Consider the following 26,784-nt stretch of genomic DNA (forward strand, 5'->3'; position numbering starts at 1 on the left):
TGTGTAGTGGGATTGTGACAGAAATAACAGTGGCACTGTCACTGAAACTTATCCCTCTATCGCTGTACAGTGGCATTGTTATAAAAATTATTCTCCGTATAGTTTTAACAGGGGAACGGTGACTGAAATTATCCTCCGTATTTAGACAGTGCCATTGTGACAGTGGCATCATAACATATGTTTTCTCCGATTTGTCGTACAGTAATTGTTCATCGTATTGTTGTACAGAGGTATCGTGACAGATATTGTCCCCCCGTTTTGTTGTAGAGTGGTACTGTTACAGAAATGTTAACTGTTCTGAATGGTCATATAACTTGTTGATATGTCTGTCTAGCGCACGAGATGTTACAGAAAATCTTGTTCATTAATTTCTCTTCTAAAATTAACTCTTAAACCTTGTGCTCAGTGATTTTCTTATTGATTTAAGGAACCGATGTATGGAAAGTTGAAGTGCATTGTTGACTCATATTTAAGTGGCCTCTTCGTATCATAATAGTTAAGTTTGTCATAATAACTTTTAGCTGCCTTATATGAGTATGCGTTTTTTACTTCTGAATGTTAATTGATGGACGCATATATTCCAATAAAAACGAAATGAAAGGTTTATTTTGCAAAGATTTAAAAGTTTTATTTGTAACATTTAAAAAAAAAATGAATTCAAAGAATTTATGGATCTTAATTTTGGTGATTATTCTAAAAGAAGGTAAGTTACCGACACCATTTTTAATTGCTTGAATTCAAAATAATGCGAAAAACCTAATTATGACTTGAGCAGTCACTTCACTATTAATATAATGAAACAGGATGTATGATGTATATAAATATGTTAAAAGAATCTTTACAAAATCAATAGTGACATGTGTTTTAAAAATAGCTTCCGACATTAATATTTAAACACGGACTTATATTACTACCATACATTTCCTTAAAATTCAGTTCCAAACCAATGAAAAAAAGTATATCTACTAAGAAAATACACTCGCTTTAAAGTTTTGCACAGTTTAATTTTCAAATAAACGATTCTGCACCTGGCTGGAAGAAAGCAAAATTAATTAATCTTTTTGATATTTATGAAAGATTTGTCTCTGAGTGCAGGTATTGGACTGAATTTAAAGTATGACAACTAATATGTGTGTGCATCATTCAGAAATAAACAAAATATTAATCTAAAGTAGCATTCTCAAAATTAAATATAAATAGTGCATCCTGGACCACATCCTGTTATTTGGATTTAGTTATAACGTAAATTAACAGTCATATTTTTTTGTGGTCGGTGCAGGAAAGGGAACCGGTGCTTTCATTAGTTTTAACTTTTGAAGTCATTTACCCGGGGATTGGAGACAAAAAATGCATAATGGGACATTTGAGATAAAGTGTTTACTTGCTCCGACTATGTTCTTTGTCGGTAAACGCAACTAAAAGTTCTGTTCTGTGCTACATTATTTTGTGAGCACTCTCTGCTTCCATTCGTGTGGTCATACTATTGATAATTATACAATATTACACCTTACCGCAAATTCATATTAACTAATGACACTTCTATGCATTACCCATATAACTCGCCTTTCTGAATATGTACACGGTCAAAGATAAAAAGCAAACGGAGACGCGTAGAAATTAAGCTGTAAAAGAAAAAGTGTCAATGAAAATCGCAGTTGCAATAGAACCACCAAAATTTAAATAATTCAAACAAATTACTTTGATCATTTTTCAATGGTTCTATACAACTTGTATAAAACACTGATTCTAGAAAAAATACCATCAGTGTTATAGACTTTAGAGGGACAACACATTCTATTATTTTCATACTTGTTTCTTTTCAAAGGATCTGATGCCGATGATGATTGTAAGTACATGTACAATTTTCCCACTGTTCTTAATGATATCCACTCAGAAGCATGCCATTCGTAAAAAGAAATACAATACTTGATATTTGCACACGCAAAAATAGTCAGCTCTTGAAAATGTTAGCTTTTGAACCATGTAGATGCTATAAAATATAGTACTCTTATATTATTTCATCTTCTGTATTAAGAACTTGATGATCTGGTGCCTCCCTCCCACCCAAGAGGTTGTGGGTTAAATCCCAACCAGTCGATTTTTGTCACTGAAAATGGGCTGAGAGATATTTTATTAGCTATCGGCTTTCGTCACTATCACGCTGAAAGAAATTAGTACACACTAATTAATTGGAGAATAGTTTATTTATAGAAATCCCACAAGAAACCCGTTAATAACAATACATGTATACTCTGTTGATGCTTTAGTAAACATGTAGATATTCTATGCTATGTTTCGTTTGAAAAGTATAGGTATATTAATGTTATGTGGGACTTATAAGGCACGGTTAATAAGTATACAATTTATACAATTATAAATATTTAAGTGGCAGTTTCACATTTTACATTGCGTTCATGTATAATGGACCGTTTTGTTAGAAACGAACCATCCAAACACTTGTTAAAATCGCAAAGGGCTCGTTGCCTTTTTCTTCTATTTTTTATTTTTTGTTTAAATATTGAACCATTTTTCCCATCTGCTAACACTCACAATATATACCAGGGAGATTGTAAGATTTATTATGTTATTGTAACAGTGTAGCTTTGTTTATCTGAGAAATATACAGCTATATAGATTTATTGCATGAAATGTATCAGCATCTTCAACGTAGTCTCTCCAAAACTGTATATACAGTTTAGCGCCTTTTATAGCCCACTACATCACAGGAAATTTAGTGCCTGCACATATTTGATTATAATATAGAAATGCGTCATAGTTGCAGTCAGTATATCCAATTACATAGTGGCACGCATTTATATGGTAATATACCGTACGTATATAGTAAATATGTGTATATTAATTGTATATATCATATAGTATTGTATACTTCAATAGGTACTCTTTTTAACTCAAAAAGGTCGTCTCCTATTTAACTTAATGTTATCGTTTTTTTCATTTGTTTTGGACTTCTTTTTACGCCGGAGCAGAATTATTAGGACACATTGATACCGCCAATTGATATTCACTTTTTCTCACTATTTTTGTAGAAATAAGACATTCATTATCTTCTTTTTACTTATATTTGTTTTCTATTACACAGCCCCAAATGGGTAAGTCGGGATGATAGTGTGGTAAAGTTGTATCTGTCAGAATATCATTGTTTCTCTTCAAAACAGCGCCATTGTGTCTGGATTAACGTAATCTAGAGCGCTAGATATTAACATTGAAACTACCGAAAGATAATCGAAAATAGCGATCAAAAATAATAATAATCGAGATTGCAAAAACAACAACATTATTACTAAGGAACCTATGTTGGGTAGGTTGGAAACCGGAAGCAAACCATTTTTCATACACCTCAGCTTCTGTCAATCTGTTATCAGATAATGGAAAATTTGTTTTATAACATCAAGTTTTAATTTGCATAATCTTCCCCGGCAGCTGTTAACAAACAATGACAAACACTAGCCATGGCTATGAATTATTCGTATGAAATATGTTTTGATTGTAAAACAACTCCTATCTTTTTCACAGCCTCTTCGGAAGAGGAAATTTTATGCGCGGAACCATGAATGCGCATCCACGGCTCATGCATCTTCAACAACAGCACCTTGACGAGCCAAAAGGAATCAGCCGCCATGTGCGACTCGATGGGCGGGTACCTGCTTGTGATCAGTAACGTCACAGAACGCATAGATTGCAGAAGTGCATAGATTATAGTCTAATAGTCAAGAAATTATTATAGAAGTTTCGAACAGTGCGGGTCAGTTGTCGAAAGATATGTATTCTTCTGCGAAATAATATGATATCTCTATTGTCTGGCATCGTCAATGTGTGTCTATCATCGAATGTTGTCTCTATTGAAAACTGATGTGTGTTTGGCATCGAAAATGTGTGTCTATTATCGAATGTTGTCTCTATTGAAAGCTGATGTGTGTTTGGCATCGAAAATGTGTGTCTATTATCGAATGTTGTCTCTATTGAAAGCTGATGTGTGTTTGGCATCGAAAATGTGTGTCTATTATCGAATGTTGGCTCTATTGAAAACTGATGTGTGTTTGGCATCGAAAATGTGTGTCTATTATCGAATGTTATCTCTATTGAAAGCTGATGTGTGTCTGGTATCGTCAATGTGTGTCTATGATCGAATGTTGTCTCTATTGAAAGCTGATGTGTGTCTGGCATCGACAATGTGTGTCTATTATCGAATTTTGTCTCTATTGAAAACTGATGTGTGTCTGACATCGTCAATGTGTGTCTATTATCGAATGTTGTCTCTTTGAAAACTGATGTGTTTCTGGCATCGTCAATGTATGTCTATTATCGAATGTTGTCTCTATTGAAAACTGATGTGTGTCTGGCATCGTCAATGTGTGTCTATTATCGAATTTTGTCTCTATTGAAAACTGATGTGTTTCTGGCATCGACAATGTGTGTCTATTATCGAATTTTGTCTCTATTGAAAACTGATGTGTTTCTGGCATCGACAATGTGTGTCTATTAGCGAATGTTGTCTCTATTGAAAACTGATGTGTTTCTGGCATCGTCAATGTGTGTCTGTTGTCGAATAGTATGTGTCCATTGTAGAAAAAAAATATGATTTGTTTTACTGAAATAAATAAAATGCTGTGTCTGTTTTCGAGTACACAGACAAGAGTGTGTTCGGTAACAAATAGTAGATGTCTGTTCAAGAATATTGCGTCTCTGTTCACGAATAGTGCATGCCTGTTAATAAATGGTGCGCCTGTGTTAACAAATAGTGCGTGTCTTTTAACAAATAGTGCGTGTCTGTTAACAAATAGTGCGTGTTTAGTAAAAAATACTGCGTGTCTGTTAACAAATGGTGTATCTCTGTTAACAGATAGTGCGTCTCTGTTAACGAATAGTGTATGGATATTAACAATTATTGTATTGCTGTTAACAAATATTGAGTGTAGTGCGTGTCTGCTTAAGCATATAACATGTCTGTAAACGAGTAGTGTATGTATGTTAACGGTTGTTGTGCGTCTGTTAGCAAACAGTGTGTCCTTCTTTTTACAAATAGTGTATGTTTGTTAACGAATATTGCATGTCTGTTAACGAGTGCGTGTCTATGAACAAAAATGATATATGTTTAATATATAAACAATTTATAATATATAAGCCTGCGTCTGTTATAAAATTGTGCACGCCTCTCCGTGCTAACGTTTTGTCTTCTATCGAGATAATGTATGTCTTCCCTTAAATCGAAAATGTTACTTTTCCTCTGTTTGACTTTAGTTTGACAGGAATCCTTGGTGTTTTTTTTTCAGCAAGGTGTGGTAAATGAACTAAAGAGGTTAGTCAACACGTATAGGTCAACCGATTACCTAAACTGGTGGGTGGGGTTAGAATTTGGTGGCGAGCCCGCGCAGTGTAGATGGGTTAGTGACGAAGAGTTCAACTCTAAACTAACGTGAGTAGCTTGTCGTAAATGGGTTGGGTTAAGATTAAAAATGACCGAGTTACCAGGGGCGGTTCAAGGATTTGACGTTAGAGGGGGCGTAACTTATGGGCGTAATCTTTTGACTTGCGCCCGTTCCTCAGAATGAAACTAATTTTGGTTTAAATGTTGGAAGGGGTAATTTTGAAGTACTTTGGCAAGATTTTTTTGACAATTTCTTCTCCGAAATAGTGCACTTTTGGCGTATTTTATTACTTTTTTTCATCCTATATTGAAATAGAAAAAAATAATTTGAAATTTTTTTCTCCCCGGGGTCCGCTTGTGGTAACGATTTTGAAATACTATGAACACCACCGTTCTTTCTGTAAGGGAAGACTGCTCTCTCTTAATACATGACTTATGCTATATAGTTAAAATACAACAGCTGAATAAAGCTTTAGAAGTTCATCATATTGATCTATGCATTATTATTAAAATATCTTATTTGACATAAAGACATACTACGACCTGCGTTGACATTATAGATATCTTTCACATTCTGACTTGAAACAACAACAACAACAACAACAACAACAACAACAGCAGCAGCAGCACCATCACCACCACAAACAACAACAACAAAAACAATAACAATAACTTATTTAACAGCATGAACCGCATTAGTATCATGTTAATATTCACTTCAGTGATTGGGCTCCGGCACAACCAGGAGCCCCGGCAGACTGTGCTATGTTCGACTACCAGGGGTATCTCCTTGAAGAAGACTGTGAGTTGCAGCACCCGTTCATCTGTGAACAAAACCGTACAGGTACGTACGGGATTTAACATATGAAGTTTGCTCGGTAATATTGCAAAATACAGAAAATATATTTGTGTGAAACGTTGGAGTCAGGATATAAATGTTCAATTTCAAAAGGTCAGAAGTCAAGTTAATCATATTACTTTATACTACGTACGTAACTTAATCATGGATATATCAATGTCATTCGATATTTCAGTTTAATTTACCTACTATGAAATGGCTGATTTGTCATCAATTAATGATCAATGTAACCGCAACACGACTTGTAAATTAACTTTAGATAGTAATTTAATATCACTGTTTAACGAAAACAGCAGCAAAAAAAACAACAACCCGCATTGCAGTCCATAGTAATAAACCACCTTTAGCCGTAATATATAGATGATATTATGATAGGACGCTTTTCTGGTGACCTGTATCACGTCGAGTTCGGTGTGTAAACACGTATCCGTCGAGACCGCAGGTCGAGACGGATACATGATTACTCACCGAACGATACGTGATGCAGGTCAACAGAAAAACGTTTTATCGTAATATTCCATTCATTATATACCTGCCTATTCAATTATCCCTTTTTATTTTTCGGTTTCAATTTGATTTGAATTTACCGCCATCTGTCAAATGCGCGTATGAATTCGAATGTGTTACGTAGTGTTGTGTAATGAAGTCAAGGGAGGCTACTACAGCGAAACGAAGTCAGAATTACAGAATTCACTTTATTGAGCAAAATAAGAACAAAATATTTTATGTTTTAGCAAAATTAACAAATTGCTTATTCGAAAACAATTATTAAATGTCACAGCACAAAAACAACAACAACAAAATCGGTACTTATTTAACGAGTATGCGCTAATCGTCATTTCCTATAGACGTAACGGCCAACTTTAACAAAGTAAATATTCGTGGGAATTTTTGACGATCATAATATGCAGAATTGAGGGAAGTTCGTGAGTCAATCGCTATTTCTATCGATGACGTGAATTCGCCTTCTTCTTTGTATTGGCGTGCTGCTCATATTTTTATGAAAATAAACAAGGATAATGCAACAATTAATGAACTTCGAAATGGCAAACAGCGCGTTCACTGAAATAGCTGTCTAGATAGATTGGAAGTGTTCTCTGCTTCGTGCTTATCCTCATGGTTCTTTGAAGACCATGAGAACCATGTTCCTGAATAATTACATGCTTCTGGAGCGGGAGTAAAGTTAGATAATTTGATGTAATTAAAAGTTGACAGGTTTTATCAGTTTTTTAGTCACGCTATTTTTAGCAACGTAAAAGTAGTTCCGAGATTACACACAGTACTCGCATGATACGGAATCAGAAAACGACAGTATCATGATACGGATTTTTCAATACGGTGTGTTGTATTTTTACTGTTGCATATGGAAAAGGAATTTGTTAGGCATATAATAATTTTAATTATTTTACAAACACAAATACAACTTTCTTTCTTTTCCTTTTAAAGCTTTAACAAATACAACGGCCGCCACAACTTCAACTTCTACAGTGGCACCAGTCACCTCCACTGGGGAGATGGTAACGGAACAAGAATTCACTTCCGGTGGACCAGAAATCTCAACAGTGCGGACCGGGCAGCCGACCACTCAGCATACGACTCCCGATGTCGGTCCAAACCAGCCGACGCGTAACCACACGGATGAACCGACGGAACTTCCGGACGTCAGCAACCAGACTAGCGGTACACCGCGACCAGACAGTGGCAGCGGCAGCAGAAATGATCCTAATGTTTCGACTACAGGTCAGGTGCATAAAAATAATCCCGCTCTGATATCCAAAGAACTAGACTGTGGTATTTTTTTCGGCATTGCCAATATTTGGATTATTCAAATAATCACGTGGTATGGAGATGCGCGGTTCTATCCTTACGTAATACTAAAGGCAACAAAAGTGGTCGAATAGGACGAAATGCGTTGTCAGTAACGAGATGTATGCATACTTGAAATGGCATCCATCCGAAATAATATGTGATTTTAGTCATTTCTTCGTATTATTTATTTTATGATTTCACTATTTTTACTTTGACTATTTAACGTCCTGATTACGCTTTTAGCTTCCACTGTACATATTCTCCGTTTTTATATCCGTTTCGTCTTTGTGTGCGCATTCCGGATACATGCATAAACAAAATGCATATGAAAGTGGCCGTTATGCGGTTTAAGTCACATCAAAAAGTATGATTCAGAGCCACATTTTTGGCTGTTTGACAGGTAATAGGACATATTCAACATCTTATCATGAATACACGACAATATTTTCACTTACTAGTAAGGGTCCCATATTTACAGACTTTTGTAAACGTTTACACGGGACATTATTAAAACGAAACAATGCCGTTAATTAAACGTCGTAGTAAATAAATAGTGCCTGTACGCGCACATAAACTATAAAGATATTTACAGAGGATATTTGTTTATTTCAGTGTAAGATCGTATTTTATTTCTTAATTACCCCCTTTTTTGGAAAGGGTGTTATTTAGGAAACCACCCATGGGGCGCCCCTCACGCAAAATTATAGCTGTCAACTTTTCTATTTCCGGTTTGTTGAGAAATAGTTCTCTGCTATTTATTCTTATAGATTATTATTCGCTCGTTTTTTTAGTGCAAAGCTTTTATGAACAGTAATCAGTGCGGTTTTATAAGTGCAAATATGTTCCAAAAAATAACGAAAACACTTTTATTTTAAGTGGGGCATGAATACATAACCAAATTACTACGACGCTATTGAATGAATGAATAGTTGGAAGGTCAAATGTGTTGGCAAAACAAATGCGGATATTCATTGGATTTTAAACATTCTTCTTAGTTTAAGACTGCATGTGTTTTATAGTAAATGGATATTCAGTCATCTACTGTCAGAGACCAGTCTGTTTCGCTTGAAAACAGGTTTGTTTTCCAGGTAAAGAGTGAATGCCACGCTAGTTTGTTGACAAATTTTGAGCCGTGGGTGGGGTAAAAATATCGGATTATCTGTATATTGTTGTGTTAATTTTCCGGGAAGCTCATTTTACGTATTACAACGGCAAACAGTTCAGAATACAATTGATCGATGATATAAAATTCTTGTTATGTTCGAACAGTTGTTTTCGTCTGTAATTTGTTTGTTATGAAAGCAAATTTTCGAACATTCAGCTTCAAGACCAAGAAAATGTTTGAAAAACGGGATAAACGGTAATAAATGGGAAGTTGTTAATTTCCAATTATTTATTTATTTAAATTTATAAAACATTTCTTTAATGTTTAAACATTATTTTGCCAACATTTACTGGTTCAAAGTGAAGTGTTCTGTTTTGATCAAGGCAAGTAACTACAAAGGATTTTAAAAGTAGTTCTGAAAGTTGATATTTTCACTCCTTATTTTACAGTTAAAAATATCAAATTGATGACCCCATATTTCATCGAAAAGCATGAAAGAAACATGTTTATTTGATTCATTTTACAAATTGTACGAATGAATGAACGTACGCTAGTATTTTAAACCGCAAGCATTAACAATCAGTATATAAATTAAGTTCTTATACCATTATATCATAAATCTTTGCACATATCTATCAAATACAAAATATTTTCACGATCTTACGTTCATATTTACGCCGAAAACACTCATGTTGTGACATCATCGTTGCACTGTTGAAGGCTTTTTTAAAATTTTATAGTTGGAAAACACTGTTTTGAAGTAGTCCAATCTCTGCACTATTAAGATACTTTACATATCAGGGCATTTCAATTACATCTGTAAAAAGTCAGATTTTTTCTCCCAAACGTTAATTTCGATGATAAGCAGGTTGTCAACATTCTGTTAAAAACAGGCCCTTTGTCAGCATTTCCTGAGTAATGCGGCCGAAGTATATTTAGGAACACACAGGGGCATGCTCCCGTAGGCAAGGCTTATATTTCACGATATAACATTTGAAGCCAATTACCAATCTATTTTTTCAATGGTTTATTTACCCGTTTAGGTATGTATTTTCATGCTAAGGCAACGGCTAATCTCCCTTTATGGTTAACAGTAATTATTTGATATGGAAAGCCAAAACAATAAAAGCAAATGTTGTAATTACAAAACTATTTTTCCGTCAAAGCTTTTCATTGAATGAATTAACACTGCAAATTTGTAAAGAATGAGTATCAAAATGGAAAGCTACACTTTCAAAACACAAATTATTAGCGATTTATTAAGAATATTAAATTTTCTCTTTGGTCATATACAAAGTGTTTTTTTTTCTAAATTGTCATATAATTGGTCCCATTCTAATTAACAAGAATATACCCATTTAAATTATGTGGTAGCAAATTCACTTTTTCTCCATCATTTTGACCGGTATGCTTTATTGCCAAACAGTCCCAATTTAATCTTACACCCAGATATTATTTTATAATTTTCTCTATATATTTCCATTCACAATTGCTTTGTTTCCAAACAAAATAACACGTTGCGTGACACAAAACAGAATGGAATTAAGAAGTGTCTGCATATCTCTTCTTCTACACCAGCGATTTTTTTGTCTTGCCCTTAAAATACAATAACATATACTCATTACAGTTTCATTGGAATACAGCCTTGGACTTTATGATGCTCGTTTAGTGCTTTTACATACTTTATAACAAATTCAACCGTTATAAATTTATTTTGAATGTTGCTTTACTTTAGACAGAGGATGATGAATTATGAAACAATTTGTATGGTAAATAGCCTGCAGTAATTGTTTCAGTGATTGCACAGTGAAATAAATATCACACTTGATTTAAGATATGGTTGTCTTTGAATAAACCTTTAGCCGCTGGACTCATGATTATTTCTTATTTCCAATATTTTTAATTGGTTTCATGATTGTCTCCTGACCAGTGGCAACACAGTTGTGTCTAACTGCCCCCAAATGGAGGTATATTATATACTGAAGTCGCAATGGCTATATGCCTTTCAGTTCCTTTGGTTTTACAGCTGTAACTGACTCAATTTTATTTGATTTTTATTGAATTTTACATCATCAATGATCAACGGAAGTTTTGTTTTGCAAATAATTTGTACTCAAGTCGTTAAGGCGAAGGTCACGTTAAAAATGACGTTTCCAGCCGAGGGGTGATATCAAATGTATCCCTCGTGTCCAGCCGAGGGGTGATATATATTACCAAATGTATCCCTCGTGTCTTGCCAACGCGTGATATAGAGTACTAAATGTATCACTCGTGTTTTGCAGAGGCTTGATATATAGTTCAATTGAATCCCTCGTGTCTTGTCAAGGCGTGATATATACCACCAAATGTATATCTTGCGTCCTGTCGAGCCGTTATATGTAGTACAAATGTATCCCTCATGTCCTGTCGAGGCGTGATATATAGTACCAAATGAATCCCTCCTGTCCCGCCGAGGAGTGACATATACAACTAAATGTATCCCTTGTGTCCTGCCGAGCCGTAATATGTTGTACCAATTGTATCACTCCTGTCCTGCCGAGGCGAGATATATAGTATCAAATTTACCACTCGTGTCCTAATAATGTCAAGAATGTCACTCTGTGTGCGTTGTAGAGCAAATGTTTTAAAAGTGTCTATACAAAAACTCACTTCACTTATTAAAACCACTTTCTCTGAGCTTTCACATTCAACACATTTATTGTCATCATCTTGGTTGAAGGTATTTACGGCAGAGTTCTTCATCTCAATGAGAATGACAGAAACAGGGCGACCGCAGTTTTTCATGGTGTTTTCGCACGTATAAATATTGCTCTAAATGTAAGTGAGGGTGCTTAAGTCCTGAATGAATAGGTCACGCAACAACCCAAACCCAACCAGGGATGGGGGGGGGGAGCATCATCCTCACTCTCCTTGTCCCAAAAGCCGATCTTCGTAAAACACTAAATGGTATCTGCCTTCACTTCGTTCCAGGATGAGTTTATCCAATAAATTTGCTGTAAGATTTTCAATACTCTGAGGATCTCTGGACCGGTCTCTGAATTGTGCCTTTCTATCTCACCCAGCACATATGCAAGATGCCTCTTCTTGTTTGTTAAATTTCAACGTCTGAATGATGCCAGCGTGCATTGGCCGCAGAACTTGATTGCAGTTCTTAGGAAAGAACAGCAGCTTCACGTTTATCAGCGTCATGTTAGGGTGTACGGGTGCGTTGTCCACAAAGAAAATGAAGTGTCTGTTCGCAGCCCTCATTTTCCGGACAAGCGCCCAACGAAGCGATTCCCGAAGACCCCGATTAAGCGGAGAAGAGGCTGGCTTTCATCGGAAGTTTGGCGGCGCAGACTCATTCCCAGACGACCGTACTCTTTGATACCCAACAACGCATCACAGGCCAAAATTATCATAAAGGTATTAATATTGTACAATTATGTTGCTTTCATATAACATTAAGCTGATGCAGTGCCTGGGTTGCTTGTTCATTACAAAACAGCGGAACAATTGATCTATATACCTCAGGTAAACAACTGATCCACATCTTTCAGGTAAACAATTAATCTATGTGACACTTTGAAGGAAGACTTTAGTAAGTTTATAGATTAGTACACTTATGTTTCGTAGTTTTGTTCACTATCTTAACGTTTGTATAAGGATTCAAGCTTTTCACATTTAAGTCGAAAACATGCTTCGTAAAAGTTTCACATTTTCTTTCTTTGTTTGGTTCATGCGATCACTTCATTGTGGCAGTGGAAAACTACTTGTTTGAGTCCTGGATGTAAGAGGTTTTAATAGGCAAAACTTTGACCCTTCGGGGAATATGACGTACATGTCTGCAATGTAGTTATGACTTCATTTGATTTATACACAAGCCTAGTGGAATAATGTTTGCTTGCCTAACCGGTTAGTTTTGGTACAGATATATAAAACCCTTATATATAAAATGTCTAAATGAAATGAAAATCTCTCAGAGAGTACCTTTCTTGCGCACTGTCCTTACAATGCAATTTTTGTTTTGTGTAAAAGGTTCCTAGAAAAGGCCAGACTTCATGCATAACTGTACCGGAAACTTTTAATTATATATATATTTAATATCGATATGGTTGCGAAAATGAGACTAATTTATTGCATCTCGATTCTATTTGAACTTATAACGGCATGACAGAAAGCAACTTTCTCGTGCTTTTTGGACCAACAGGTGACTTTTGCTGCATGAGCTGTTTCCGTTTTACTGCTGTTGGTGCATGAAAAGAGCTCATACCAGCGCCGCCGAATGGGGTAACATAGGTGATAGTAGCTACGCAGGCTCCGCCTCTCGGTACGGATTAGTTCTGGTTTAATCGAATGATGGTCTTGATTGTAGATTTGTGTGTTTTGTTTGCATGCATAGTTCATTGAACTGCATATTCAATAATGTCATACAAAAGTAACCATTCTATTAAACAAGACCTATGTATATTTCATGAATTTGTTTTATTAATATTTTGAAACGGTGCAAAATGCTTATTTGTTCTAGATCACTGTATAATTCACTACGAATGCATTGTATTAGTTTTAATTCATCAGGAAGTTAATTAGGGCGTTAAATGATTAAATAAACTTGACATTTAACACATTATCTTCCCTCATAGCATGTGCTTGAATACAAGTTCACAACTACGCCTTATAATGCACGTGTTTGTTCAAGTACTTAAAAGTGGATCGTTTCCCACTGCTTTTTCATGCTTCATATATGAGGTAAACGGTGCCAGTCATCTTTTTCTTAAAATACTATCATACCGCACCCGTACTTAGTAATTTCTTCGTAAATAAAAATCCACCGTCGCTTCGCTGTGCTCCGCCCGAATGGGTTACTTGTTCACGAAGAAACTTCTCTATAAACTCTAACCTATACTAAGAAAACTAGTTAATTTCTAATCCAACCCTCCATCAAGCCGCTCTCTCCCATAATATCCGGACCAACCCACTTTACGCGTTCCTCTCTTGTTGCAGTCCGTTCGTGGGGAGCGGAACTCAATCCACAAACATCTCGTGTTCACAATATTTGTGACTGAAATCCTCTTCCTTGCTGGTATACAGAGGACGGATGATAAGGTATGTACATTACTCGACATTGATAGTGGTCTCGTGGAATAGGTTATGGATTCGATCCTCGCCTGGTCGAGAGTGATATAGTTGTAAAGTTTTCCGCCTCTCACCCAAGAGGTTGTGGGTTCGATCCCCGCCATGATAAATTTCCAAAAACCTCTCAACACCTGTATTGGTTCTACCCAGGAGACGTTATCGAGCTAAACACTACTACCTCGTCGGATATGGTACATATAGAGGCAGGTCAAACATTTCTACCTTGTCAGATATGATACGTATCGTAGCCGGTCAAACACTACTACCTCGTCGGATATAATGTGTATCTAGGCCGGACAAACACTTCTACCTCGTCGGATATGATACGTATCGTAGCCGGTCAAACACTACTAGCTAGTCGGATATAATATGTATCGTGGCCGGTCAAACATTTCTTCCTCGTCGGATATGATACGTATCATGGCCGGTCAAACACTACTAGCTAGTCGGATATAATATGTATCATGGCCGGTCAAACATTTCTACCTCGTCGGATATTATACGTATCATGGCCGGTCAAACACTACTAACTAGTCGGATATAATATGTATCATGGTCGGTCAAACATTTCTACCTCGTCGGATATGATTCGTATCGTGACCAGTCAAAAACTACTTCTTCGTCGGATATGATACGTTTCATGTCCGGTCTAATACTACTTACTCGTTGGATTTTGTTTGTGTCGTTGCCGGTCAAACACTACTATCTCCTCCGTTCCGAACGTGAATTTGCGGTTGAAATGAAATATATAAGTAATGAAACACACAACAATAGTGGCAGCAGTTTCTTCTTGAACATTGTTTATACATTCCGAACCTTCTTGGTGGAATTTCTTATTAGGATGAACGGTGGGTATTTCTCCTCCATATTGCAGGTGAACCTGTTGATATTGATGTACGCCATGACAGCGGTGTTTAAACATTCAGAGTATGTATTTACGAAGGACAAGTCCCCGACAGGAAACATAAGGCCGGTGGTTAATTGGTCTGTATGTTTAATAAATAATGAGAAAGAAATGAGCCAGGTATGTGGCTATATAATATGCATAATACAGGAAACTCGTTGAACACACTCTTTTTTCGGTTGAAAATTATGCCGAAATTTGGCCTCCGTCAAATCCCAAAATGTCAACGCTTTCGCAAATTGGGACTCATGTTTTAAATTCTTATTTCTTGACAGGTTAATCAGTAGATATATGTTTTAATGCAGTCGGGTGTTCTTAAAATTCTCCAAATCCAGTATAATAAAGGAGGCTTTGCTTTGTTTTTTTTCGTTTGAAAATACATTTTGGTAAATAATTTAAGACATTTTGTTGCTATATCACAATTCCAAGAGCCCACGCACCATTCTCAAAAAGGGGGAGAAAAAACTAAAGATGCTCTACTTTTTTAGCAGGTTAAAGGAAGTTGAGGCTTGAGTTATTTCGTGGTTTATTTTTACGTTTCAGCGAAAAGACATAAAATAATGGTTTCATTCTGCATAGCTTAGTTTATTTCAGAATATCTTAATGCTGCACTCTCACAGATCGGACGTTTTGACAACGTTTTTTTTTTGTCTTGGAACGAGCAGTTGTTTGCGTAAATATCTGAAAACCAGTGATAAAAGACTGATGACAAAAGATCAGATCGCAGATTATCATATTTCCTCTCCAAAATTGATGTTTTATGTATTTTTCTTAAACCGTAAGTAACGGTTTAAGCCAATAAAACATTAAATATGGAATGGAAGTATGAACATTTGCTATTTGATCTTTTGTTAACAGTCTTTTATCACTGTTTTGCAGATTGGCACGCAAAAATTCAAAGACAAAAGGTAGTATTTACCTATTCTTTACTTATTCTTTTTTTATATTATATTAAATGGAACAATGTCCAAGCAAATGCTCCCATACTAATCTTAGTATAATGTGTCCAAAACAGTGCGTATGTTGCGGAATTCCACGTTCCTGTCGTACTTTTAGCGCTTTAATTTGTACATTTTATATCCTTGAATTCGTTACTTCCCGTTTCAACATGCCCAGTTAAATATATTTTTTACAAAAAATACAAACAAAAGCAATAGACACAATAAAAGAAAAAGGATGTAGTTTCAATACGACTCAAGTGATCAGTATGTTTAATTTTGAAATCAGACACCTAGTTGGTAGGTGGTGATTAATATTTCGTAAGTTTGATATTTGCAGAAAAACAATTGGCAATTTGGAATAACCAGCCGGTGAATGCATGAACAACGTGTTTTAAAAAGTGTTTGTCACGAAGATACATATGTGTACATGCATAAAAGTACATTTAGCGTGTGATTTCTTCACATGTATACCTTAAGACCATATAAATAGACAACATAGAATCCCCAACCACCAACTGGTTGGATATTCGAATTTCCAACTACCAACTACCAATTACCTCCAAATTGTACCGTCATAAACAGATACACTTTTACATGTTTTACACATCATATTTTGGTACTGTTTAAGGGCGTGGATCCAAGGAGCCCTGGCACTTGAAGTGTTGCTGGGCCTCACGTGGGTGTTTGGCTATTTCTATATCAGAGAGGAGGCCCTTCCATTCGCATACCTCTTCACCATTTTCAACTCCCTTCAGGGCCTCTTTATTTTCGTATTCCACTGTGTACTCAATAAAAGGGTAGAACTTCCGTACATGCGTACATGTACATGTATGATTTTCATTTATTTGATTTGTCGTATTGTTAAACATTGAATAGCAATGCGTTTTGTTTGGTATTTCTGTCTTTCGAAAGTATTGTGCGTAACTTACAGTTTAAAGATCATAAAGTTATGCGGCGGCTTTTTAATGCATGACTTTTATGCCAGTTCTTTTGGTTTATCTATAATAACTACAAAGGTACAACCTGTATATTCTTTTCATTTGGAAATGTACATGGTTATAACTTTGAATCCAGTTTTCTCTTCTTTAAGTACAACAATATACACTGTTCTTTTCAGATCCGCAAGGAGTACGAACGGTTTATCGACTATCAGCGGCGGCCGTCATCCAGCGGCACTCACTCCTCCAAGGCGAACGCTATTGGTCACTCCAACGGCCTCCAGCTTCACCGACGCTCAGAGCCGGGTTTAAAAGACCTCACTAAGACAGGCAACGGCACGTCGCACGCTCACTGATGCGTGAGAATCCGGGTCGTGATATCACGAGGACCAAACTACATGAAGCTTATACTCACAACGTGCGTGATAATGCCACGTGCTATATGTTGGTGAAAATCAGGCATGTATGCATTTGCGCTATAAGACATCATGTGTGTCTCGTGCACTAACTGTGTCCGTGGATTAAAAGTGACAGCACCAATAATTCTGAGATACGAGGAACCGCATGAGTTCCATGCCTCGGACAAATTAGTCTAAAAACGAAATAGTCCACTGAACATTTGTACGAAACTTTATATATAGGCCAAGCATATTAGCGTGTATTATTTGATAGACTAGAACTCAGTACCGGTGTCTCTCTATTTAATGTGTTTGTGCAAATTTGTGTGGACCAAACCTCGGAATACCAAGAAAGCACTGCTTCACTAGTGAAGGGGCAAGGTGGTTAAAAATAGCGTTATATAACGAAGCATTATCAGCCCTTCTTTGGATAATAGCAGAGAGTTCCGATTGCTAATGTAGTACCGTTACAAAGCGCTGTTTTTAAAGCTACTCGCCTATTGTCCAATTTTCTCGAAAGTTCAAAAGCATAAAAAGCCTAAGTAGCTTATTTCATTAAACAAACTTTCTTTAACCAAATAAAAAAGTATTTTTTCGCGATTTTTATAAAAACAGATTCCTTTTCAAGTTCAAAAATCCTAAGGAATATGAATATTACACAAACATTACCTAAAGAAAATAGTGAGATTAGCTTCATCTAGTCATGTAAGACTTTAGATGTTAATTTAGGGCCAGATGTTATTTTGTATGTAGCAATATTTTGAAACTCAGAAGGCATGTACTTGTGTTCAGTTTAGAATAAGCCATTGGTTTTTTATTATAATTCGTTTTCGATAGATACGCTGTTCGTTATTGTGTATTGTTCAAGGAGCTGTGAATTTTCAAAACATCATTTACTGAGACTGGTCAATAGATAGTAACTTTGCAGTATAACGGTATTCATTTTAGGTTCCTAAAGTATGCTATATAGCTAGTACAATATAACATTGTTTATGTTCATAGTTAGGATTTCAGGTTATATCTATAAATATGGATCCATTTTTGCATAATACTCACAGGATATTGTCTGTAAATGTGTTTTCACAATTGAATCATTTACATTAACTATTGAATGTAAGTTTATATATTGTCGGTGATTCTTATTTAATATTAATGTGCATATATGTCCAACCCCCTTGCCTCAAATGATCTATACGAAACCGCAGATTTTACAGATCAATTAAAAGCGTAACCAAACACAAAATCATTGCATTCTTGTTCACTTACGAAATTAATTTAAAAGTAATTTAATTTGGGATGGCATTCTACCTGTTTCGTACAATTCACAGTAACTGCTATAATAACATATTAATATGAAATAAGCAATATGCTCCGCTTCATACCAAATACAATCATGTCATTGACTCATACGAAAGTTTCAAAATCTCTGTTGAATGTTAAAGATCTGCGACCCTATCGTGAAGAATCCTGAGAGTGACTTTGTACCTAGGAGCAATTTTGTACCCAGGAGAGATTTTAAATATTGGAGTTATTGTGAATCTAGTTGGAATGTTGCAACTCAGAGCGATGCTGTCCCTTGAAATAATAAAGTTTACCAATGAGCAATTTTGTATCTAGGAGCGAATTTGTAAGCAGAAAACATTCTTTCTGTGAAAAACTTTGCACCTAGAGGTGATTTGCTATTTAGAAAAGTTTTTTACAGTACGGTAATCTTGTTAAATGTCCCTTCTAATATACGATATAGCTCTAAGGTTTCTTCAGAACCTCAGATATAATATATTTTATTCCGAAGTTGAACTCATATAAACTCTGTGATATCACTCAGTGTAAAGTCATTTAAGCATATTTATGTTTGAAACTTATCTTTAAGTATTTTCTTCTATCTGTATCAACATACTTAAAATGCAATAAAATCTGTAAAAACAATGCCTTGCTATTGTATTTGCCAACAAAGACACATTCTTAAGTATCCAAACTTGGAAGTCACTAGATAACGTATGAAACATGCGCTTATCATTACAGTCATATGGTCCAAAAGTACACTTACAAAAGGGAAGTATGATACATGAGGGATATGAGCTGACTTTATTGAATAACTGCATGTATGACTTTATAATAGTCTATTGTCTAATGATTGGGAAGTTTGAAGACATTTTTAGATTGTCTGTTTTCGAAAAGAAAATTAGGGTATTGCCAAGGCAACTATTTTGGCGGTATCTTTGCTATACATCCCTTTTCCAGGGATATTGAAATGAAACTTGGTACACATGATGCCAGGGTCAATTCACAGATGTAGCAAAGAAAATAACTCTGATATTAATAAATTATTGAGTTTTGCTCCACATGGAGCACTCTTGTTTAGGGTAATCATTAATTCATTCAAGCTTTGCCCAATCATCAAACCATGGTATAAATAAATGATATGATAATCACATTCCTAATAAATCACATAAATAATGTTAATGAAAATATTAAATCCTATGGTAAAATGTAAAATTCAGTACAACATTGGAAACTTTATGATATTTGTATGGCATTAAGAAAATATTTAACCTAGTTCCTTAGTTGTTATACCTGAGGTGGCCCATATTAAAAAAAACGATCAAGAAAACATATACACAAGTATTCTGACAAAACTTCGTAAGAATTGGATAACATATATATATGCTGAAGAATCAACTGGGTGCATTTGGGAAAGCCGTGACGATGGTGAAGTTCGAGAACCCGAGAATCTTTTTTGTAACAAAGCTTACGATTTTCTAGTTTTTGCATATGAATAATCTTATTTCCGACTTAGCCATAGCGCCATCGGCGCTCGTAGCACGACAAAGTAGATATCGAGATACTTTCCTTCTTCATGTTCTGTTTAATCGCAGCTTCAAGGTCGTAGATCTATGTTCTGGCAATGTTCAACTCTCTACGAAGATCATTTATTTCCTTGATCAATGAAACATTTTGTTGTAAGAATCAAAGAGCGACATTTGAATCATTTGTGCATGTGTTTTATCATTTCAACAAGAAATTATCATGGTGTTGAGAATCGTTAGGTTAAAAGCAGAAACTATAACAATATTCTTTCAAGGATGATAAAAACAGCGCATAGTTTTACTTTCTAATAATAAATGCATTATCAATTGTAAAGATTAATATTCTGAATCCACCAACATTTCTTCTAGATAAAAAGATCAAACTTTAATTCTTTTAGCTTTATCTAAAATATGACTATGAATATTTGGGATCTGGGAAATTCATCCAGAAATATATTTTTATCCAGTTTTTTAACGAAAGCCATGTAATCAGAATGAGAATAATGGGTGGGGTCAATGTCATTGTACTAAAAATAGAAAAATGGTTTCTGCCCAATAACTTAAGTAAAAATATGGATTGTAATAATAATTGGTGTGTATGCGGCCTATTTGAAAAGCTAGCTTTGGATTGCTTTTGACGGGGTCGGAGACATGATCAAGGTCGCGGTTACTAAAATAGAAAAAAAGGTTTCCACCCATATACTTAGATTAGAATTAATGGATAGAAATTTAGTGTGTAGGTAGAGTGTGTGAAGAGCTAGCATGGGATTGCTTTTGAGGGGGTTGAGGTCAATGACAAGGTCACTGTAATTTAAAGAAAAAGGTTTCCGCGCAATAACTTGAGTAACAACAGTAATAAGTAACAGTAATGAACGCTAGTGTGTAGGTAGCTTATGTAAAAATAGCTTTGGTCTGCTTTTGAGAGGTTAGATTTAAGGTCAATTTTTTAAAAACATCCACGCAATTACTTAATAAGAATTTATGGAAAGTGATGAATGTTGGAATGTAGGTAGCACATGTGAGGAGGTAGCTAGGGAATGTCTTTGAGGAGGTTGATGAAAAATGATGAAAAATGGTGTTTTGGTATCTTAAGCGAAGAGCTAGTATGAGATTGCTTTAAAGGGGGTCGTGGTCAAGGTCAAAGTTAAGTTACTAAACAATGAAGAAAGGTTTCCGCCCAAAAACGAATGTTAAATGGATATATAGTAATGAAAGTTTGTGATTAGGAAGCTTATGTGAAGAGCTAGCTTGGAATTGATTACGAGAGGAGTTGGGTCAAGTTAAAGGTATCAGTTACTTAAAATAGAAAAAGGTTTCCAACCAACAACTGTTAGGATTGATGGATGACTTGTTGTGTAGGTAGCTTATATGACTAGCTAGCTTGGGGTTGCTTTTGAGGGGGTTGAGGTGAAGGTCAAGGTAACTGTAACTAAAAATAGAAAAATGGTTTCCGTCCAACATCTTCAGTTAGGATTGATGGATAGTGATGACAGTTGGTGTGTAAGAAGCTTATGTAAAGAGCTAGTTTGGGGTTTGAGAGGGGAGGGGTTAATCTCAAGGTCACTATTACTTATAATAGAAAAATAGTTTTTTAAATTACTTTAATTATAGTTGTTTGGGTATGTTGTGTAGGTAGCTTGGGATTGCCATTGTATAAATAAAGATAAAGGCTGCTACAACTACCTAGTTCATACAAGAAATAAGTGGCTATAATACGTATAGCCTATATTTAAAACCTGGTTTCGCCGCATTGCGGCGCTTCTAATGAATAGTTGCACTGTACTGATGAACATTGCTGCTTGGTTTGAATTTCAAAACTCTGTTTAACTTTTTTGATATATCTATTCATAATTGTAAAACAGGTTATTTATAACAGATACAGTATTTTTGTGCCATTAAATTAATGAGTTAGGGTAACCCTCCTGTATTGAAGAACAATTTATAAATTAAATGAAAGTATGGAGTTTTGAGTCTCGACTCTCAACCGCAGTCTTAAGAGGTTAGTGAATAGAGACCAATTGTCAATTAAACTCCTCCCCAAAAGGGTCTGTATGTTCATACATGTGAAGTGTCTAACTTTTAACAAACCATAATGTACTTGTACATACCTGGATGATGCGGACATTGTCAGCTCGGTGAATCTCAGAGTCCTTAGGCAAGTTTCTTCCTCAGAGAGGCAACAGAGCGCTCAAGATGCTCCCGCTGGCGGCTGTACTCCTTCTGAATATGGGCGTCAACACTCGCAGACTCAATCTGTAAAAACATCCATTATTTTACAGGTTTCAGTTTTGGGATAATGCCGTTAACATTTTGCTAAAAACATCAGCGAAATGGAAAAAGGTTTTCTAATTTAATTATCTCAAAATATCAAAACGACTCTTAAGTATTTTTGCAACACCCGCTTCAACAAAATTTAATTGAGAAAAAAACTCATTTTCAATTACAATGGGACATTAACTTCAAAGTTTTGAAACATTTTTGCAGATAACATCAAAGTTATATGTCTTTAATGTTATTTTCTTCCTTTTTGCTGCAGTTAAATTTCCATTTAGATTGCTATTTTGAAAAGTTTATTCGACTGTCACCCAAATGACTCAAACACCTCGTCTTTGCCTTTTGTACCTGTAGTTTTCTCAATAAATCTTACAAACATACAACAGATCACACTATGAATAAGAAATTGAACATAATTGATGCCTCTTGTGAAATGAAACCCTCTGTATTATGACTCATAATTGATATGAATCACTTAAATATTGATAATTATCATATGGAGTTGCTTGTTTTGGAGTGTAATATGAACATAACATCTTTTTACATTTCACTAATGAAATTTAATAGGAATATTAGTACTGCGTTTTGATCCGGGAGGTTGAAATTCTAGCAGAATCTAATTTTACGAGACGAAAGCCATTTCTGATCGGTAAATACTAAAACTGCAATGAATTACTATAATATACACTGACTTCACTTTGCCCAAATTATTTCGCGTCAAACCTTTCATTAAAAAATAAACAAAAACTTTCAGTTTTTGGGACAATTATGTCATGTGATCAATAGAATCTTTCATTCTTTACCATTTGATTTTACCATTTAAGAAACCTATATTCGAAATGTTATTAAGGTTACACAAGTCTAGCTTTACAACTTTGCCCAAACTTATATAATAACTTTTGTTATATATGTCCACTCATGTAAAATCCTTCCAATAAACTAGATCGAGCTAGTGTTACTTTTATCTCAAGTCAGTAAAAAGAAGCAGGAAGCAATAAAAAATGAGCAATCACATCTTTGGATATGTTCCCAACTTACAATGTCTTCATATATATATATATATATATATATATATTTATTTATTTCCTCCAATTATGAAGAGCAAAACTTATTTACAGTTGATGAACATATACAATGATATTACAAAATGTATGTGTATAGTACATGTTTGAGCTGTTCAATATTTCAGATGCAATTTAATGTGATTGATAATCATGCAATTCATCACAATTTATAACACAGAATACAGTAATGCATAATTAATATCTGATATGGTACATTGCATACTAGTTTACATGTATACGAGAAAGTACATTCGAATAAGGCGCTATAGTTTAGGCATAACACCTAGCACATGCAACCATTACATCATAATTAGTTAAGCAATCGTAACTACTTGCCGAATCAACACTTAACAAATACTGACACTGGTCAGCATAGGGCATTGACATAAATGAGCTAAACTTGCGAATACCATAAGCTTTAATGACAGAGTTCCATACTTCTGCCTGCTATTTGTCTCTCATATGACAAAAACTAAGAACATGACTGTTCAGTCATGTTTTCAGTCAAAAAACTGCACAAGTTACATCTTTGTATATATGGACGTGAAACAAAGTTTCCGATAGCATTTAGGATTTTTACACATAGTGGACGAACGTTTTGACTGTTTCTAGCGATTCTCCAAAGAGGGGAGCATTTATTTTCTTGCACAACATTTTCAAGTGCTAGGTTCCCCCCTACGCTCGTTATATCCACAAACAATTTATGTTTTACCGGTCGAGTTACGTTAATGTCAAGTAACTTCTTCCATGCAAATTTCGATGGAAATATTTTATTATTTATATATGTATTTAAATAGTACAACAGTTTATATTTTGTTAATAGTCTGTAAATGTCAGGTATAAATCCAAACTGTTTATCAAATTTCAGAAATCGCACTAGCTTATTCACAAATAACTCCTTGGCTAAAAACTTGCACGGGAGCCGAAACTGGCCAAATAGTTGAAGTTTCCGATAATCTATCAGTGTTTCGATATCTGTCATATTCAATGTACACAGTGAAAAGTTTGATGACATACTTTTACAGAAGCCTTGAATGTGCTTAATACAATGACGATGGGTAGCTTCTAACTTTCTCATGTCATTTGCCGAGTGCTGATTTCACATTTCACATCCATAAAGCGTTTTTGGATTTGACACTGGTATATTGTCCTCAATGTTATAGCACTGATCTTTTCAGGACAAATGCCTCTACTACAAATGCTGAAGTAAGTCCATCTTAGCTTAATACACACTTCGCGCATTGATTTTGTGGCATATAGATGTTCATCACACACAGAACCCAAGTGCATGTATTTACCAACGACGGAACCTAAATTCTGACCAAGTGAAAATGTTTGCTGTGGTCTGGTAATGCTACGTAAGAAATTACACACAATGACTGAGCATTTACTTGGGTTGTAAAAATACCGCCACCGTCTAGAATAGTCACACCAGATGTCTAGCATGTTATCAAGTCCCGTTGTAGAAAAAGAAACCAAGACCATGTCGTCCGCCACTGTCGGGGAGCACATCCTCTGGTCATGGATGCAAAGACCATTGTCACTATTTTCCAGTTCCTTGAATAATCCGTCTATGAAGAGGAGGTACATAAACGGTGAACTTTTCCCGCCCTGTCTGGTGCCCTGTAAAACTGGAAATTCCTTCGAGTAGAGTCCTTGATATCTAACACGGCTAGTCACATTTGAATACATCTTTTGAAACGCAACCAAGGTATTACTGTCAATAACTGTGGATGAGGTATCTCTGTCACGCTCCTTGTGTAGCTGAACAAGCTTGAATAAAAGGCCGTCGATCCAGACACGGTCAAAGGCCTGTCTACTGTCCAAAAAACAAAGGTGCACTGTTGACATGTTTTCTTTAGCAAAATGGAGACATTCCCGCAGTGAAAATTACGTCATGATGCACCCAAGATGATCCACCTTGCTGTCTGTTCAGTTTATGAATAAAGTCCTTACATCGACTGAGCAGAACTAATTCATAAAGTTTGAGTATTGTAGAAGACAACGTAATAGCGCGAAAGTTATTGGGATCGTCTTTTGACTTTTTCCCGCCCTTATTGAGTGTAATTATTTCACCACGCTTCATCAAATCAGGAATATATCCTAGACGCAACATACTAGTGTACACGTTTGCAAGAGTTTTGGATACAACGTGTCGCCCATAAATCAAATGTACATGCCTAACACTATCTTGCCCACACGCCTTTCCCTTTGGTAATGTCTTAATCGCGTTTTTCACAACTTCAGGTGACACGACAACTTTTGGATCAAGGGTAATTTCCGCAAACGACTGCTCCACCGCCTCTGTTATATGTTCTTTCCAATTCTCGTCAAACTCGGGTGATTCTGATGGAGAATAAAGTGACTTAAAATACAAGCCCCACTGCTCTGTAATTTTCTCCCGGCCTCTGTACATCTCCCCGTCAAACTTTATTCCATCAGCAATCTTATTCACAGAGCTATTCTTTCGCGCTTTCACTGATTTCCAGAAATAATCGGAATCTGTTTTAGCCCCCCTTTCAAGTGTATGGTCAATGTTTTGCAGAAATTCTTCAACTGTTCTTCTGTGTTTACTTCTAAATGCGCACTTCGCTTTTTTGTACTCAACATATTCAGAATAATTTTCGCCTATTGGCCTACCAGCCCGGCACCAGCTATCACGTACCACTTTCATATTTTTCTGTAATATAGAAAGCTCTTTTGACCAATATGGTTTAATGTGTCTCTTGAAGATCCGTTCTGGAAATGATTTACTCGAACATTCTAACAGTTTATCACATACACTTTCATACGGTTAGTCAATGCCCCTTTCGTCACATGGTTCTATAGTACCATATAGGTTAAACTCATAATGCAATAAAGATTCATAGCAATAAATATGATTCACCTTGACTTTTTTCCAGTTAGTACAATTAGTCATATTATTGGCGTTATATTCATTATCAATTCAATCAACAATTTTAAGCGATAAGTAACAAATAATAGGTCTATGTCGAGAAACGTTTAAACAACAGTCATCCGCATTTTCACAATGTGTCACAAAGTCAATATTCTCCCGTGGTATACATATATAGTCTATAAGTGACGTAAAACAACCGTCGTATGATACGTACGTGTTGTCAGAACGTACACACGATGGCATGGTATTTATAGGACACATGTTACAATCATTTAAAAAGTATAT

General features: G+C 35.5%; 1 protein-coding gene across 2 annotated transcripts; it reads left to right on the forward strand.

Moving 5' to 3' along the window:
- The first annotated feature begins 530 nt into the window (after window positions 1-530).
- LOC128214765 (uncharacterized) lies at window positions 531-19,381 on the forward strand. Of its 2 annotated transcripts, XM_052921402.1 has the most exons (7): window positions 531-703; window positions 3,535-3,658; window positions 5,292-5,434; window positions 6,109-6,230; window positions 7,692-7,985; window positions 14,143-14,244; window positions 15,149-19,381. In XM_052921402.1, exons 1-6 carry the CDS (start codon window positions 669-671, stop codon window positions 14,202-14,204), a joined length of 780 nt encoding a protein of 259 aa, XP_052777362.1. In that variant the 5' UTR covers window positions 531-668; the 3' UTR covers window positions 14,205-14,244; window positions 15,149-19,381. The 2 variants fall into 2 exon arrangements, with proteins under 2 accessions (XP_052777362.1, XP_052777364.1); XM_052921404.1 differs by lacking the exon at window positions 3,535-3,658 and adding an exon at window positions 1,826-1,846 and having other exon boundaries at window positions 567-703; window positions 7,692-19,381.
- The last annotated feature ends 7,403 nt before the right edge of the window (window positions 19,382-26,784 follow it).

This window comes from Mya arenaria, chromosome 13, assembly GCF_026914265.1.
Source record: "Mya arenaria isolate MELC-2E11 chromosome 13, ASM2691426v1".
Classification (NCBI taxonomy): domain Eukaryota; kingdom Metazoa; phylum Mollusca; class Bivalvia; order Myida; family Myidae; genus Mya; species Mya arenaria.